Source organism: Bos grunniens, chromosome 19 (assembly GCF_055505025.1).
Source record: "Bos grunniens cultivar Pamir isolate PY7600 chromosome 19, Bosgru_T2T1.0, whole genome shotgun sequence".
In the NCBI taxonomy this organism is placed as follows: domain Eukaryota; kingdom Metazoa; phylum Chordata; class Mammalia; order Artiodactyla; family Bovidae; genus Bos; species Bos grunniens.
In genome coordinates, this window is record NC_141183.1 from 32,256,826 (window position 1) to 32,276,128 (window position 19,303).

General features: G+C 44.5%; 1 protein-coding gene across 19 annotated transcripts in view; it reads right to left on the bottom strand.

Moving 5' to 3' along the window:
- The window catches only part of MYOCD (myocardin), a 92,630-nt gene that overhangs the window by 45,830 nt on the left and 27,497 nt on the right, over positions 1-19,303 (bottom strand). For 10 of the 19 annotated variants that reach the window (XM_086358775.1, XM_086358766.1, XM_086358768.1 and 7 more), the window contains exons 2-5: positions 15,678-15,743; positions 5,968-6,023; positions 4,303-4,378; positions 2,107-2,268 (exon numbers count right to left, since the gene is read on the bottom strand). In XM_086358775.1, the coding sequence (XP_086214901.1) occupies positions 2,107-2,268; positions 4,303-4,378; positions 5,968-6,023; positions 15,678-15,743 (360 nt within the window). Of the gene's footprint in view, positions 1-2,106; positions 2,269-4,302; positions 4,379-5,967; positions 6,024-10,718; positions 11,036-15,677; positions 15,744-18,793; positions 19,135-19,303 lie in introns of those variants that run through there. The other 9 variants (XM_086358776.1, XM_086358779.1, XM_086358778.1 and 6 more) reach the window with 4 other exon arrangements.

Sequence of the window (19,303 nt, forward strand, 5' to 3'; positions counted from 1 at the left end):
ACTAAACATCCATCTTGCAAGCTACTCTTAATAATGGAATAGAACAAACACTTCCTTAGAATATCTGTTTATAGCAAAAGTCAGTATCATATTTAGAGGTGAATGACTAAAGAAATTCCCAAGGAAGACTGAATCAAACAAAAGTGTTATCACCAACATCACAAATAAAACTGGACTAACTTTTTGGCCAATCCAATATATAACATTATAATACTGTTTTTGAACCACTGGCAATATAGCAATAATAATAATTTTCTTCTATGTAATATATCAATAATTATTAAATTATACAATAAAGCTGTATAATGTAAAGATATAAATTATATGTGCTTTATATAATTCATACATATTTTATAGGTTAGATACATACCTGTATATTTTATGTATAATAAAATATATATATTATTAGACTTGTATAATATAGTCTATTGTTATCATTTATTTATCATTTACAAATACAAACAGGTAACTTATAAATAAAATACACAAAATTATATATAATTTGTGCTATGAATATACTGCATGTAACTTAAAATGATATTTTGCAATTTACTAATAATTCCATGATGTTTTTTTTCAACAACCAGCCAGTGTTTCCAGACAGAAAGGAGGAACAAACCAGAAGGCACATCTTCATTATTTGCAGATGATGTGATTATATATCCAAACAATTTAAGATAAAAATGAGAAACCACTGGAACTATTAAGAAAATCTTCAAAGTGCCCCAGTTACAGAATAAACGTGCAAAATTAATAGGTTTCCCATACGCAAGCAATAACTGAGATGAATTTATTTTTGAAAACCTTACCAAGGGAAATTTTTAAAAAAGGCTTGTGTAGGTGAAAAGAGATACTATCTTTTTGCCACAGAAGAATTCATATAATTTAAACATATGAATTCACCATGACTTAACCCATAAATTCACTGCAATCCCGAACAACATTCTAACAGGATGGAAGTTGGCATGTTACAAACTGATCCTAAATTTCACCAACCAGAAACTTAACAGAATAGCCAAGAAACATGAGAAAAATCAGGCCAATGTAAAAAAAAACTTGTGAAGACAGAGATCAAGACACATTATAACACAAACCACTAAAACTGTGGAAAAAAGAAAACTAAACCTTGTCTCTTAAACCACGCACTCTCATATATAAAAGTGTAAATACTTTTATATTTCAGCATAAAGACTGAAATATAAAAATGAAGTATAAACATGTTAGAAAATAGAATAGGTGAATAACTCCATTCTTGAGGTAAGAAGTGTTTTCAGTAAGCAGTAACATCCAAAAACTCAAAGAAAAAGATTAAGAGATTGAACTATACAGAAATTAAAAACTGCTACAGGTAAAATACACTACACAGAAAATCAAAAGACAAAGGACAGAAATAAAACAAACAAAAAGGTAAAGGACATGTTGACAAAAGGATGTGTAATATTTGTAACAGATAGAGGATCAGCTTTTTAAAGATATATTTTGTGTATATATATATATTTTTTTTGGGGGGGGGTGGGGGGGGCTTCCCTGGTAGCGCAGACAGTAAAGAATCTGTTTGCAATGTAGGAGACCTGGGTTCAATCTGTGGGCTGGGAAGATTCCCCTGGAGAAGGAAATGGCTATCCACTCCAGTATTCTTGTCTGGACAGTTCTCTAGACAGAGGAGCCTGGCGGGCTACAGTCCATGGGGCGGCAAAGAGTCAGACACAACTGAGTGACTAACACTTTTCAACCCACAGAGCCCAAACTGGGCTTAGCGCCCAGTTCTTCCCACTCAGGTCCAGTGCTCTTTCTGTTCTGCCAGTCTCCACCCCTTTAAAAGAGGGAACCAAGGAGCACCATGACTCCAGAGTGATGGATCCCCATGGGGGAGATGTTCTGACCTGCTTGACCAGAACCACCCTGGTCTATGTCAACCTGACGTTGGAGGCAGGTGGCTGGGAATTTCTTCCTTGTTCCTGGGATTTCTGGGAACATTTTGGGACAGTAACCCCTGGATAGACTCTTGTTTAGTGACACACCTTCACCCCCAGGACCCCAGCACTTCAGAGCCACGGCTGCCCTCAGATCCCAGCACGGAGGAAGCCTGCCATTGGAGCTAATTACCTTTAATGGCCTCTTTCACAGCAGAGTCCACAGGGAGTATGTTCTTCTCCACCAGCTCCAGCGGCCCCGGCCGGAGAGCAATCTTTTCGTTGAGGTCATCTGCGAGACGGGCTCTTTTCAGCTTCATCTGGGCAGTTGGAACCGATCTCTCTGCAGTGGAAGCTGAGGGGTTAAAATCAAGAGGATTGGCTCTAGAATTTAATATCATTTTTGTGGTTTTATTTTTATTCTGTTTCTTGCTTCTGTAACCCAAACACTCTGACACATTGTACGCAGCCATCCTAATAATTTTTTGATGCAATCATCCTCCTTTCACATGGATTAGCAGCAAAGACTAGACAGTTCCAAATAAAGGCAAATTGAAGAGCATAGAAGTGTTAGACAAACTGGCTTTGTGAGGATTTCGGGAGAAAAATGTGCGATTTGTCGATTCTGTAAGCAAACAGTCCACAGGGCCTGCCTCGTTTACTGACTTTAAACAACAGCATTCACATGCCCATCCAGTCTGTATGCGCTTCCCTGGTGGCTCAGCTGGTAAAGAATCTGCCTGAAATGCCAGAGACCTGGGTACTACCTGGCCCATGATGAGCTGGCAGTAAATATTATCTATTGTTATAATTGGGGCTTCCCTAGTGGCTCAGCGGTAAAAAAATTTGCCTGCAATAAAGGAGATGCAGGAGATGCAGGTTTGATCCCTGGGTTGGGAAGCCCCTGGAGAAGGAAATGGCAACCCATTCCAGTATTCTTGCCTGGAAAATCCCGTGGATAGACAGCCTGGCGGGCTACAGTCCTTGGGGTTGCAAAAGAGTCAGACACAACTGAAGGGACCTAACAATCCGATTCAATTGTAATAATTGCGATAGCATGACTTCTTAAGGGTTTCAGACCTGTTGAGGTTGTGATACTAACTGATTCAAATGTCCTGATCTGGTTGTAAAAGAGAAACAATTTTGGAGGGAAATGGTTATTTAATTAAACAGGGATTTAAGAAACTGAATATATCCAACAGGCAGCTCAGCTTCTCATCACTGGGAGGGTGAGAACGATCACTGACAAGCTCTAAATCACTCTTTATTCCTCTCTGGGCGGGGCCCTGACTTATTTCTGTGCAAGAACATGGAAGAGAGTCTTGAAAGCCAGTTATTGCAATAAGGCAGAACCGGAAGTTAGGGTTCCACGAGAGTTTGCCGCTTTCTGCTCAACTCTGAAAATTTAGAAGGTGAGATCTTTCCAGACCTCATAGTACCACTGTTCTATTCATGTGTGTGTGTGCTCGGTTGCTCAGTTGCATCCGATTCTTGGGGCTCATAGCCTGATATTTTAATTCAAGATGGTAATGATGCAACAGATAACATTCCTTTTTTGATTATGTATTCTTATACATATATATTGCTGGAAGTGTAGAAAATGTTAAAAAAATTATGCAAAAGAAATGAAAGCATTGGGAAACCTCCTCCACTTAGAATCTACTGTTTTTAATAATTGGGTGTATTTCTTAATTACTTACACAGTATTTATTGTTAGGTCTTTGTCTTTTCATCATAGAATCTGACTATAAATACAGTTTATGTATATACTTTGCTTTCCTGAATTCGACTGTGAATATAGTTTTGTTTTCTGGTCTCCTCAGTAAACATTATTTGGTAAGCCTTGCATGCTCAGCTGCTTCAGTCGTGTCCAACTCTTTTGTGACCCCATGGACTGTAGCCCGCCAGGCTCCTCTGTCCATGGGATTCTCCAGGCACGAATACTGGAGTGGGTTGCCATGCCCTCCTCCAGGGGATCTTCCCAACCCAGGGATCGAACCTGAGACTCCTGCTTTGCAGGCAGATTCTTTACTGCTGAGCCCCGGGGAAACTCTTTCAAAACTAAACATTTATTACTGGTATGAAGGATGGACATTTTAAAGGAAGTTGATATATGTTGGCCATGCCCTGTGTGCGCAGAGAAAGCTGAGCAGTGGTGCAGCTCAGATTGGACCCCAAGTGTGGTACCTTCTGGGGCCACCATATGGCTTCTCAATTTGACCATCAACATGGCCTCGAATGACTAGGTGACAGCTCAAAAACCACTTCAGAATGGAAGTGGCTCCTTTCTAAGCAGACTCAGCCACTGTGCAGAGACAAAGAAACTTGAGCAATGGTCCGTGTTCCCTCTCACTGACGGTACTGCTTTAATAATCTCGAGCAGCCCTACCTTGGAGTATGTGCATTTTCACCACGGCTGCACGGTCGGACCTGCTTCTTGCCTTGCGCTTCAGGGTGTCTTCAGCCTGTTGGACACGAACATGGAATCAATTCTACTCTCAGTATCATACAGCCAAATCATCTAATTTTAACTTTAAAAGAAACCCCTTTTCTCTCAAAAGGAAAAAAGCATTACTTTCTTACAAATGAAACATGCAAATAACCCTGTTCTACATTCTGATGAAGGAGGACTCATCTAGTAAAACCTCTCTAGTAATTTCAGGATGGAGAAATAAGATAAAGAGGTCAAAAGCTTTGGTCCATCTCAGCGCTCCAAACTTAAAGGGCAGACAGGTACAATCCCATGGATGGAGGAGCCTGGTAGGCTATAGTCCATGGGGTAGCTAAGAGTCGGACACGACTGAGTGACTTCATTTTCACTCTTCACTTTCATGCTTTGGAGAAGGAAATGGCAACCCACTCCAGTGTTCTTGCCTGGAGAATCCCAGGGACGGAGAAGCCTGGTTGGGCTGCTGTCTGTGGGGTCATACAGAGTCGGACACGACTGAAGCGACTTAGCAGTAGCAGCAGCAGCAAAGTTTTTTTGATGATGGAGTTGTCTGCACAGACGGTGTGGGCTGTGGCAGAGCCATAACCGAACTTCAGGGCCCTCATTTCTGGGTTCTGATCTCAGTGTATTGGCCCCCAGAAGAGGGGTCTGGGGCTCACTCCAGTTCTGATGAAAGGCAGTTATTCTCCAGGCAGCAGGAAGCACAGCCTGCCATGAGCAGCCCTAGGGAGTCCTGGAGCTCCGCCCCTCTTCCCTGCTCCCCTACCCTCTCGCTAGCCACTAGGATTCTCTAGCAGTGGCCTCCCAGGAGAAGGAACTTGCTGGCCTTCCTTCTAGGTGCGCTGCTGATGCTCCCTAATTAGCACTTACGGTATCGATAAATTCAATTGCAGAGGCTTGCTCTGAAGGTAGAGAATACATGCTAATTTCCCCCCTCAAATGCTAAAAGAAAGAGAAATAAACAGAATTCCTTCAGCCTTCCATTGTTGTTTAGTCACTCAGTCGTGTCCAACTTATTCGACCCCACGGACTGTAGCCCGCCAGGCTCCTCTGACCATGGGATTCTCCAGGCAAGAATGCTGGAGTGGGTTGCCTTTTCCTTCTCCAGGGGATCTTCCCAACCCAAGGATTGAGCCTGCATCTCCTGCATTGGCAGGCGGATTCTTTGTCACTGAGCCACCAGGGAAACCTCTTCGCCTTTAAATAGCCTCAAATAAGCCACGTATCCGCAGGCCTTACCCTACCACTGAATTGGATTTAAAATCATCTGTTCATCACTGAGAAACGCCTGTTATGAAAGAGAGGCCAGCTTGCCAACCCACTTCATCTACCTCATTTCATGTCTCTGAAAACTCCTTGTAGGGATGCCCCTGCCGACATCAGAAAGACTGGGGACATCTTTTTTTTTAAAGCTCACCAATAGCAGTTTCAAAGCCAACATCATTGATCCTATTTCCACAGTTTTCAGAGCCTAGGAGGAAGATGCCACACAGTGTGGGGGGAGGGGACCAGCCAATTGTAGGAGAAATTTGCCCAAACTTAGTACCTGGAGATCCATAGCCTGGAGTCTGAGATCAGAAAGATGGGAGGTTTGCAGAAAGTTACCTTGTCACTATCCAAACGTTTTCTTTGTTCATGGAATTCAGGTGGGCTTTTCAGGGCTGAAACAGAAAGATACAGACATGAGCAGGGGGCCTTGGGGCCCGGAGCGGCGCGGCGGCGTTTGCCGGTGTGCTTGCTGAGCTGTGCACGGGGGCGGCGGGGAGGTGATCGCCTTCTTCAGGCCACAAGCAGTTGAAGAAGAAAGGCCTGGAGGTCACCAGCTTCCCCGAGGCCGGAGGACACAGAGAAAGGTGGACGTCAGCCTCAAACAGGAGGAGCAGCAGGGGCAGAATACGCAATAGGAAAAGGAGTGGCAGAGACGGGGCATTCCAAGATTCCGAAGAGGGGCAGGCCCAGGGGTGGGGACAGGTGATGCTCTAGTTTTAGGGAGATGGGGAGACTGGGGTGACCACCACTCTCTTTGACTTTGCCCTGCCCTTGAGTGCAGAAGTCTGGGTGGAGGTCAAGGTCAGTGGAAGGGCTGTGATCCATGTTGTGGGAGGTGACTTGTCCTTTTGGGTCAGGGAGGTGGCTGGTCGGGCAAGAACATGCAACCAAAGGGTGTTGAGAGAGAAGCACGGAATGAGACTTTGAGGGCTGGAAGGGACCTTGGAGATGGTAAAATAATGGGGAAACTTAAGGCCCCTGGAATGGGATTGACTCGCCCAGGATCACACAGGTAGGGCTAGGAGCCAAGGTCCTCTGACCATTTAACTTCTCTTCAGCTGTGATGCTCAAAACACTGATGACCGGGAGACACGGGCACTGGGCCCTCACAGTCCACAGCAGCCAGGAACGACCTGGACCGGACGCCAGCCTCCTTCTCTCCACGACCCCACTGCTTTTCCTCCTACCAGCTCCCAGCAATGCCTCACGGGGATGAACTTTTGGCTTTGCTTTTGCAAAAATCTGCCTTTTCGTTGCCTTTCCTGATCCCCTGGAACAATCACAACCCAGAGCCATAAACAGTAACTTTTCATCAGAAGTGATGAGGTTGATCAGCGGTTGCAGAATTGCGTCAAATATTCTCCTGGACTGGAGGTCTGAACAAGTGGGTGGATCACGTGATCCAGAATTCTAATATTACTTCAACAGATGTCAACTCACAAGCTGCAGGCAAGGAAACAGTCTTCTAAACTTTGACTGGCATAAACAAACAAACAAAAAATTGGATATCTAACCAGATGGACACTTGTGTGTGAATGTGTGAGCACGTGCATGCGTGTGAATGTGTGTGTCTCATTCAGCCTCAAAACCATGCCTCATGTGAGCCCAGCTCTTGGACGGGCTTGTTGGAGAGAAGGGAGACTCCACTCTGGGTCCTGGCAGCTGGTCAAGCCCATTATCCTTGGATATTGCTTGGGGAGCTTGAGGAGCTACTGAGGCATCTCTCTCTAGACTTTCCTGTCTCACCCAAACTACTGCAGAGTTGACCAAAGGAACAGGCAGACTGGTCCCAGCTGGCTGCCTTGTGCCAAGGAGACTGGACAAGTCCTTTTCTCCTCAATTTGACCAGAGACTAAGGGGCTTCCTTTTTATAGGAGAAAAAAAAATAAATTGTTGCTTGACCACCACATCTCCCATCGATCTAACACCTCCAGTTTCTCTTTGCTGCTTTTCACTCTTGAAAGGAACCTCTCTGCCAACTCTGCCCTTTTCAATGGCCTCTTTCCCCTCCCCTGTCCCCTGACTCAGTGGCTCTGGAAAAATGTGACGGTCTGCTGCATTGCTTATACAGTTTCTCTGACTTGGGTCTGACCCCCATCCTGAGTCAGGAGGCTTGTCTTTATTTGCCTTTGATCACAGCTGCAATTTACACTGATGGAGTTCTGAAACCATCTGCTATTTCCCCAGGCAGTCAGATCCTACAAATCTGCTTGAGGGCCACTGGGTCCTGGTGAGCCTGTACCATCTGAATCCATGGGTCTTCACCTCTGTCCAACAGTCTGGTGGTCACCTAGGTATTATAATACTGATGTGGCTTAATCCCTTCCACAATCCAGAAAAGGAATTGATTTTAGTGTGGCCTTCCTTACTAAGTCATTAAAAAGAGTGACATAACTTTTTCCTTAAGAAGCAACCCTAAGGGGACAGCATGAATCTATCTTGAGATGGCTCTTACATTCCAAACTCAATTGGTTTTAATTGGGCTTAGGGTTTAGGGGGAATTTATCTGCTTCTCTTATCCCTGAGGCTTTTCAATTCTTATTAGTAGAGCTTATTAACTCTTCCACGAAATGCTGCATTTCCTGTATCTTAAAGTTACAATTCATCACTCTTTGGTGGTAACAATTCCCCTGTGAAATGACTGAATAGTCCAGTTCTCTGATGCCAGGCACACAATGGTCTTCTGGAACCTTCTGCCACAGGGTGGGAGAGGCTATGACCATTCAGCAAGGACTTGGGAAGGAAGCTAAAAAGATTCACACACTGGGTTATACCCCATGCTCTTCTTTCTAGGACTTAAAAGATGTTACATGGGGCACTGGGTTGGCCTGCCATGGCCTCTGTGACATGTATCTTTTCTGGGATTCCAGAGAAAAGAGGGTTTCATCCCCTCCCCCCAAGGGCCAAAGAAAGTGAAACTGCATTCCTGTGTACCACATTGACTTTTTGGAAAATCCATGAAGGACCTCCTCTGCTGACAGCCCTGGGAGTATCAAATGGCAACATTTTGTATTTAAGGGACATTGACATTTAGGATTGAAAAAGGAATTTGGATTGCTAAATAAAAAAAAATAAGTCAATGTGATTCCAAATTAAAATACGGTTGTAAATTCAGTCAGCCACACGTCTCGCTCATCCCCTGGGAAGAAGATGAATCGCTTCTCACAGGGGAATTCATGTTCTCGATGAGGAGTTTAGTCACGGGCTATTCCTATTTCTGTCTGCGCAGCTCTGGCTAATTTGGGTCAGCTGTGTGTATAAACATTTGCTTACTTAGAGCTCAGGAAAAGATCCCAAGATATGAATAGACCTCCTGCGGTGGCCCCCTGCTTCTAACCTCCTGCCTCCAACAGGGACCCGGAAAAACGAGAAAACAGTCTGGAGGGCCGTTGACAATCTGTTAAGGGAGAGAAGCCTGGGGCTGGTGGCAGTTCTGATGGTGGAGGCGGAGCCTGCCTTCTCCCCTTCGGCTTGGAGGGGAGAACCCAGCTCCTCCTCTGGTGTACGGGTCAGGACCAAGAGGCTGTGTCCAAGAGCTGGTGTTCTGGGGCAGCAGCTGGGGCAGTGGTTCCCAAAGTGTGGCCCTGGACCAGCATCTTTGGCATCATCTGGAAACCTGCCAACAGTACCAATTTGCAGGCCCCACCCAGACCTACACAATCCAAAGCTTGGGTGAGAGGCAGAGGGACAGAGGGTCTGTGTTCGGACAAGCCCCCAGGGGGATTCTGGTTCTCTGGCATTTCCATGGCAAGTAGGTCCTGATCTGTAGATGGGAATCAGAGGTACTTGGGAATCAGAGACTTCAAAAAGGGGTGCCTGATGTCTACGACTGATTTCTCAGTATTTCAAAGAGCTGAAGAAAAAGGGTGTGTTTGTCCAGAGAAAGGCTGCTTAGTTTCATGAAACTGCCACTTTTCATAGTTGCTGCCTAGAAGCAGAACAACTTGGTTTAGAACTGCTTGTTCTCATCAAAAAGCACTGGCTGGTAAGTTTATATGCCATTAATTAATCAAAGACAGATATATGGATAATAATTCATATATATAGGGGTTTGGGGGGAGGAAGACACAGCTGATTTACATACAAGCTCTACAATAGTCATGGGTATAATTAAAGAAGTCTTGGGTGACTAAAGTTTTGGGAGCCATCCCTCTGGGTTCTGTCCTTGCTTTACCATCTACTTCTGGTGCAGCCTTGAACAAGTCTGAGAGTCTTCCCATGTTCTCAGTTTCCCACTTACAAACAGGTTTAGCAATGCTTGTCCTCTTGACTTTGCTTTTTTTTTTTTGGTCATGCTGTATGGCATGGGGGATCTTAGCTCACCAACCAGGGATCGAACCTGCACCCTCCTGCATTGGAAGTGCAGAGTCTTAACCACTGGACCACCAGGGAAGTCCATTGGCTTTGCTTTTAAAGACAAATTGGACCAGGAGTATTTTTCTTCCAAACAAATGGGATCCATGGTATGCATGTGTGGTTAATACTTTGGAAACTGTCTCATCTCTTTAGGGTGGCAACAGATGGCCCATTCAGGACCCAAATGATAGTCTCAGGGGGCCTGAAAAGATTGCCTTTTCCCAATGGACCTTTGTAATATTACAGCCTGGCTTGCATGCTCAGGGAATGCAATGCCTTCTACACGAATACTCCGAAATTTCTCAGAAGGGTCCACAGATACATTCATGTGATGCCTGCATTGCTAGATCACTAATTTCTAAGGAGCAAGGAACTAGAGATGAAGCAAAGAGTTGGGGGAAATAGAGAAGTTAGGATTTTGGACCCAAATGGGCTTGGTATGAAAACCGAGGAGGCTTTTTTCTCACTCCACATTTGAGATGTTAGGAGGGAGCGAAGGGGGACAGATGAAACCCTTGTGCGTGTTCTGCTCAAACAGCCAACAGTGGGGGGTGGGGAGGCGGTGCTGTGGGGAGAAGCCAAGTCAGATGAAGGCATTGAAGAAAGGAAGGAAGGCTCTGCCCCGCCAGCTTCTCAAAACTATCAAGACGCTGCGTGTGCTGTGGGTGCAGGGACCGGCCCGTGACGCCTCTCGCTATTCAGGAGGAGGACCAGAGAATCCAGGGATTTACCAAGGCTTTGCCGTAAGTATGCGGCTGCGGAGGCCTGGATTAGTCTGCAAAACAAATAAAGGCAGCACCATTCACACACAGCTCATTGTATCTTTCCATTCATCGACATCCATCAGACCACGGAACCAAGCTGCCCAGATGTTTCTTTCTGGCCAGCGGGGCTTTCTTTGAGTCTCGGCGAAGTCGCAGCCTCTTGGGCGCCCCCTGGGCTTCTGTAATCGACTTCAGTTCTCTAATGCCGTTTTCTGGATTCCAGGAGAATCAACTCAATGTTCCTGCTTCTCTCCCCTGGATTCATAGAGATCAGCCCCAGTGTACTAGCAGAAGGAGAGAGAAAGTCATTTCTTTCCTTCAGGTCTCCCAGAAACCTACTCCATGTAGTTGTGAGATGTCCAATATTATTAACAGGCATAACTAAGCAGGAAAATTGGGAGAACATTCTAGACGGTAAGCTCTTTGAAACAGAATTCACGTCTAACTCCTCTGTGTTCCATGGGGCTTTTCTCTCAACAGACGGTCAAAATATCTACTGAACTGCTCTATGACTTTTTTTTTTCATCGAACACTCAGAGCTGCATCTCTTTCTGCACTAAGAATTCTGAAGGGGTTGGAATAAAATAGTATTTAAGATTCAACTCAGGAGATATGTGTTAGTCACTCAGTCATGTCCAACTCTTTTGTGACCCCATGGACTGTAGTCCGCCATGCTCCTCTGTCCATGGGATTCTCCAGGCAAGAATACTGGAGTGGGTTGCCATTTCTTTCTCCAGGGGATCTTTCCCACCCAGGGATCGAACCCACGACTCCTGCTTTGCAGGCAGATTCTTTACCATCTGAGCCACAGCATTTACCCTCCAACCCAGGAAATTGGTGCCCAAAGAGAAGAATGTAGTGGAGAAAACCTGCATGAGAAATGATGAGCAGACCTGAGCCTGCCCACAGGAGGTTGGGCTGTGTCCCAAAACAAGAAAAAATAAGAGAACCCTGATGTCCTCTTGCAGCCTTGAGCCTGATGGGGATGGTGGCAGAGCCATGCTTCTGAATTCCAGTTGATGGTGGCAAGTAGGCAATTTGAAACTTTCCTCTTGAGATTCAGAGGTGGGATTCTGGAAGGGAGTCTGAACCATAAATTCTTAAAGTAATATTTCTACACTATTGTTGAGAGGCTAGTTCATCAGCTTTCCTGACTCTTTTGAAAATGTGAACTCCACCATTGATACTATAAATGTGAAAGCAGTCTTAGAAGCCAGCCTGGGGGTGTACTTCTGGCTGAGAGCACTTTCGTACTGTTTAAAGGGGCTCTGTGCTGGCTGCTACTCCAGGATCAAGAGATGCAGGTTTTGGCCTCAGCTGCTGCAATAGGAGGGGACTGCAATTTCTTCTTTTTGCAATGGGCAATGGCCTTGGGTCAATCTAATGCACAATTCAAGAATAATTCTATCCAAGGCGAGCAGGTGTTTCTGTGAACAAACTAAACCAGCAGGGCTACCTGGTAGTAACGGAAGGACAATGAACAATTCACCTGGCCAGCAGCTCTCCACTTGAGCAATTTATAACAAGTTTGAAAACTCAGGGGGAGCACTGCAGTTATTTCGGGTGTTATGGACAAGGTGAGGCTGTGTTATCATTTTACTGCGCGTGCATTTAAAGTCTCGCGGTTCCAGTTTGTAAATAGGACCGCTCTGGGCTCTGGCTTTGGGATGTTTGACGCATCTCTGAGGCCTCTCCAATCTCAGCTTCATGAAGGTTAAAGGCAGTGAGACGGGGACTAGGGCAGGGTTTTCAAACTCTGTTTGAAGAGGACCCTGGGGAAGAGAAACAGGGTTATCTAAGAGGAGTGAGGGGGGCCGAGTGAGTGGGGCAGAAGCCCCTGACCTTGTTCCAGCCAGTATGTGTGTGTGTGTATACACACATAATACACAATATATTTAACTATTAAAAAACACCCCAAATCATCAAATTAGGTGATCTCCAATGACTACCGGCTTTGATTCCCTATGTTCTACTCACTTTCTTCCTCCTTTCCTCTTTTCTTCTGCTTCAGAAAATTCAAATGATAGAAGGAAGACATAAAAAGCCCTCTTGGGAAATATAACCGGTCCCACTTTCTGTGTTTCTTGTCACCTTTTCCCCTAAAATCTTGAGCCTCTACAAAGTACAGCTGTGCTCACGGTGGTCCCCACAGCGCCCAGCATACCACCCTGCACAGAGTCTGGGGCATCTTGAAATATGTTGAATCTGATTGAGTAGAAAAGACCCAGAGACTGTGAGTTCCTGTTCCTTCTCTGGAGCAACTGCCTTTACACACGTGTGCCTGGTCGTGGTGGGGTGGCTGAGTAGAGAGACTAGTGTTTAAGCTCTGGGTCAATGGGGCCACCATCTGGGCTCCCCATCTCAGCAGGTGCAGAGGCTTGTCTGGGTCTGGCTTCCCCAGAAGTGCTAAGTCCCTGAGATCTAGGGGCCAGGCCTGCACTGGGCGGGTGCACCTGCTGTAGCTTTGACAATTTTCTACAGCAGAAGTGACGCCCTTGGAGAGGAGGTGGCTGAAGACTATGGGAAACTGATGCTGCTTAATCTACCTTTCTCATTTTGCTGAATTAAAAAGGAAATATCACTGCATGACTCATAGGACTTTCCCCAGCAACTGTCTTCAAGACACAATGGGCTATGAGTGCAAAATTTCTGTTAAGCAGTATTTCATTAATATATACACTATCTGATTCTGGAAATCCTGGAGAAAAGTGAAAAAAAGTGAAAGTGTTAGTCACTTAGTCACGTCCAACTCTTTGCGATCCCATGGACTGTAGCCCATCAAGCTCCTCTGTCCATGGGGATTCTCCAGGCAAGAATACTGAAGTGAGTTGCCATTCCCTTCCAGGGGATCTTCCTGACCCAGGGATTGAACCTGTGTCCCCTGATCTGCAGGTAGATTCTTTACCATTCGAACCACTGGGGAAGCCCCACACTATCTGATTCTGGAAATCCTGGATAACAAAAGATTCTACTTCCTTTGGACCCTACTCTGCAAATGGACATTTAATTTGCATACCTTACATAGGGGTGTTATGTAAAAATGTGCTGTTAGATTCATTCCTGTTTTTATTAGGTGTCTTATTTCTGAAATTTAACTCCAGAAACTTAAAAAAATTTTTTATTTTCCTCCAAATGGCAGCTGCAAGACCCAGGTTTGGATTATTTAAACATGTAGGTTAAACTTTAAATCAGTTGTGAACAGCTTGAGCAAATGTAAAGATACTGGGTCTCTCTACTTCAATTTTCTTTCCAGAATTAAGGAAAGACATGTCCATGAAGGATTGCTGTTGTTATTGTTTAGTTGCCAAGTTGTGTCCGACTCTGTGGGACCCCGTGGACTGTAGCCAGCCAGGCTTCTCTATTCTTGGGGTCTTCTAGGCAAGAACACTGGAGAGGCTTGCCATTTCCTTTCCAGAGGATCTTCCTGACCTGGGGATCGAACCCGAGTCTCCTGCATTGGTAGGTGGGTTCTTTACCTCTAAGCCACCAGGGAAGCCCCCACGAAAGAACTGAGTATTTTAATCCCACTGAAACTGACGTATTCATCTTGTATTTGAAGGCATGTGGTAGAGACTGTGATCTGCTGAGAGGATCCTGGTGGATCTACACTTGTCTACACTTCACTGTTAGTGAATCGTTCAGTTCTAGATGGTGGTTAAACAAATTCAATTCTACACATTTGCAACAGGATTCAGAAATAAGACTGGCCTGCTCGGCTTTGAGCGCCAACGTATTTATCTGACATGAAGCCTGTAGACTGTGGGTCTCTCCTGTGTTTTAACACCTGCCTTGCTGGGCTGGCTAAGATGAAACAGGCCACACAGCCTTGTGCCTTTGGTTTCTCATTCTAACTGTACATTTGATCAAAGCAGCCTTTCAGTTGCAGGGTGAGATCTTTCTTTTGCGCTTAGCAAATCGCTAAAAAAAGTTGTTCTGCCATAGGTCACCTGCTGTTTATTCTTTGCAGGGCTGAGCCATGAACAAAGAACTTCATCTGAACTCCCAAAGGAAAGAGCTTGAAATATTCTTAGTTCTTTTCTGGTTCTGAAGCACCGACTATACTTAAAATGTTTAGACTTTGGATCACAGGGCACCAAGGTTACTAACTGTAGGACATTCAATCAAGGGCAAATGCTTGCTTGTTGCATGCTTAACTATGAAGTCACAGTCTGGACAAGGACCTGGATTTCTGCAGGAGTCATTATGGATTTTTAGTTTTAAAATTTTAATTAAAAAATTAAAAATTTTAACTTCTGCGGGAAGAAGTAAAAAAGTGTAACCTAAAGGAGCTTACGTGGTAATTCCATTTATTTGCTACTTTTTCTGTTTTTATAGCTCACCAGAAGGTAGCTTCAACTGCTAAACTTGAAGTTTTCAAGTTTCAAGGTAGGAAATTTCAAATATATCTTCCAAAAGATAGGATAATCCTTCTTTGACCCAAATGATGGGCAGCAATTCAATGTTACACCATTTATACTAGAATGGTATTGCTGCTCATTATTCCAGAAAGGAAGTAATTGACAATATTCAATTAACTGGGGACTCAAGTACTCAAATAGAAATGAAACCAAGGAGGTGAGAGAAAGATGATACAATTGATGCTTCCAGGAAGAACAATGATTATGTCCAATTCTAAAAATAGAGGGGGATGGAGGCCCATAGAATTGTGTTTGTCTTGTAATCAAATCCACTACATTAGAATTTTAGGTACAACCTCTATGAGTAAAGGGAAGCCCTGGCAGGTGAGTAGCATTTGGGACAAAGCCTCTAAGGTCTGGGATTCCTGCTGACCCAGAGTCCGTGAGGATCTGGGGAGACTGATCCATGAAATTGGATTATGACCTCTGAGGTGCTTTCCAGCTCCCAAATTGCACGCCCCCCTGCCACCCCCATATAGACCAGTCCATAAGAAACAGAGCTACTCACGTGGTACGATGCCTTGGTTAGCCAGCTGTTCTTGGGTCCTTCTCTGTTGGAGTCGTAACTGTAAAACTTAGAAAAGGAAGTGTTAGTATGTGAGCTAGGCTACGACTGATTGCGATCACTTCTATTTGCCTCATATCTTTTTTGGCCTGATCACACTTCTCATATTTCTAGAACAGTTCTGAAAGTCTGAAGTGTGTGAAGGACACTTGTGTTTTGTTGTAGACATGGGCAAGAAAGGATGAGAGAAGCTGAGGGGTTGCAGGGTTTTCCAGCAAGTGAGTGACCACTGGAGACTAGAAGTCTAGTCTCCTCTTTGAAGTGAGCATTATTTTCAGTGTCACACTCTGTTCCCCCTGCTATGCTACCTGGGAGATGAATACCATCAAATGCTGCCACGAGTTCAAAACAGGAGACAGAATAAAGAAAGTTTGGTCTCAGAAGTGTCACCTGGGTTCAAATCCCACCTGGGATTGCCCCTTCCTGGGTGGATAACTCTGGGCAAGCTGTTCAACCTCTTTGACCCTCAGCTTTTTCATTTGTAAATGGGAACCATGCCCTGTGGGATTGCTATAATTTGATTAAAACATGTATGCAGTTTGCTTAGCAGAGTGCCTGGTACCATAAGTCATCAATAAATGGTAGTATTGGGACTTCCCTGGAAGCCCAGTGGCTAAGACTCCATGCTTCCAATGCTGGTGGCCCAGGTTTGATCCCTGCTCAGGGAACTAGATCCCTCAGGCTGCAACTAAGAGTTCATATTGCCACAACGAAGCTGGAAGATCCCGTGTGCCACAACCAAGACCTGGCACAGCCAAATAAATGAATGAAATGAATATTAAAATAATAATCGTACTATCATGAGAGTCTGGAATTCACCTGGAAATTCAGAGAAGGGCCAATGGAGTCATGCTTTGGTTAGAAAATGTAAAACACTATAAATTGTACACACTGTAAATTATGGAACTTTCTGTTACTATGTGTAGCACAAGTAGATTACATATATATCACATATATTTATGTATATAAGTAAGTTACATATATGATATATATTATGAGTGTAATACTTATTATTTCCTTCTCACTTAACCCCCTAAAAGAATCTATCTTTGGACATATACATTTTCTCAGGGAGATTCAGAGTTTGCCGTCTTGATTCCTGGGTTTAAGCTGCTCAGGATGAGAATAGAAAGAGCAGAGATTTTCAAAGAGAGGAACTGGTTTGATCACCTTATAATAAAAAGAGAGAACAAGCATTGCTTTTATGAAGAGAAAATTAGAATGGAGAGAAGAAAAATGAAAAGGCTATACAGCTGTCTTTCAAGTTCATTTACTATTCCACAGTGAGGCTTCAGAGCAAATGCAGTCATAAGATATACTGAGACGAGCTTCTCTGGTGGCTCAGTGGTAAAGAACCCACCTGCCAATGCAGGAGACACGGGTTCGATCTCTGATCTGCAAAGATCCCATAAGCTATGGAGCAACTAAGCCTGTGCCACAATTATTGAGCCTGTGGTGTAGAGCCCGGGAGTTGCAGCTACTGAGCCCTAGAGGCCATGCTCCACAAGAGAAGCCACTGCAATTAGGAGCCTGCACACCACAAGGAATAGTAGTCCCCACATGCCACAACTAGAGAAAAAGCCCATGTAATAAGGAAGACCCAGCACAAAAATATATAAATAAATAAACATAAAAAAAACAAGATATTCTGAAACAGTAATGAAGATGAGTAATTTTTAAAGGTGTTGCTATGGGTTTTGAACTGGCTTGTCGCCAACCTTCATGGGAGAGACCAATGTTGCTGAATTGCTATCAATTCCTTTTGGTGGCTAGACTGTGCTTCGCTGAACAGTCTCATGTGACTCCATCTTAGGACTGAACACACAAAACAGAATCAAATGGAAATACAAGATTTACAGTAGAATATCTGAAGTAAAAAAAATTCACCAAAAGGCCTAAAAAAAGAATGAGTATCAAGTCAGTACACTTGAACACAGAGCAAACTGAAGAAGAGAGATAAAATGATGAAAAAAGTGGTCAGACCCTCAGTTTCCTGCGCCCCAGTATCAAAAAGTCTGTTAACAACATCAGCTCATTCAGTTTAGTTCAGTTCAGTTCAGTTGCTCAGTTGTGTCCTACTCGGCGACCAAATGGACTGCAGCATGCCAGGGTTCCCTGTCCATCACCAACTGCCAGAGCTTGCTCAAACTCACGTCCTTCGAGTTAGTGATGCCATACAACCATCTCATCTTCTGTCATCTCCTTCTCCTCCTACCTTCAATCTTTCCCAGCATCAGGGTCTTTTCTAATGAGTCAGCTCCTTACATCAGGTGGCCAAAGTACTGGAGCTTCAGCTTCAGCATCAGTCCTTCCAATGAATATTCAGGATTATTTTCCTTTAATATTGACTGATTTGATCTCCTTGCAGTCCAAGGGACTCTCAAGAGTCTTCTCCAACACCACAGTTCAAAGGCATCAATTAGATCATTAGATCTACCTGATGTATATATAATAATTGGCTCACTAGAGCCCCAGAAAGAGAGCAGAAAAATAAATAATTGCCACAACTCCCCAAATTTGGTGAAAAACAGAAATGTACAGATTCAGAAAGTTCAAGAAGCCCCAAACCAGATATAGTCACAGAAAAACCACACTTAGATTCATCATAATCTAATGGCTGAAAACCAAAGAGAAGGAGAAAATCTTAAAAGTAGCCAGGAAAAACAAAACATTACATAAAGGAAAACATTGATTTAAATAACCACAGACTTCTCAGCAGAAATCACAGTTCAGAAAATAAAACAAAATGAAAACCAAACAAAAACTATCAACCCAGAACACATAATATCCTCTAGGAATGAAGGTGAAATAAAGACAGTTCAGGTAAAGGAGAAAATCAGATAATTTGTTTGCTAGCAGACTTGACTACAATAAATACTTAGGGAAATCCTTCAGGTTGAACGGAAATGATATCAGAAGGAAATCAGGGTATTCAAGAATGACTAGAGTATATCAGAAACGGTAACTCTCTGGGTAAACTGTAAAGATTGTGTTCTTCTCACTAGCTAAGTGAAGCATGGCTGGCTGCCCAGCGCCCCTGGCGTTGCCCCTATTGTCACCTGGGAGCTTCTGTAGTCCTTCTCTCCAGTGAAGGACTGGTGGGCAGGCTGTCAGCTCAGCGCTCCAAGCCTAGAGGGAAAGGCCAGACAGCCAAGGGCAGGATGATCCTGGCAGTGGCATTTGTCCCTGGGAGGCTTCTTCTCCAGGTCTGGCAAAGCTCCAAGGCTAGAGGTGGAGATTGAATGACCACATCCCTTTCTGCGCCTGCTTCCTGCTGCACCTGGGAGAGTCCTGACACTGGGCCAAAACCGCACCACCAGTGGCCGGCACCTTTGGGCGCAGCCGTCTTTAGCTACTGCCTGGCCTCCATCCCCGATGGTCTCTTCGTGCTTTACTGCCCTCCCCGCTTTCAGCTTGCTGTGGTCATCTGTGTCCCCAGAGCCCTTGGCAACCCTCCACTGCTCCACTATAGCTAAAAATACTCTGAGCAGAGGGTTGCTCTCCAGTCCAAGCCTAATGCCTGCTTCCAGGTCCAACCAGCTACACACTACAGGTGTCCATGAAGCTCT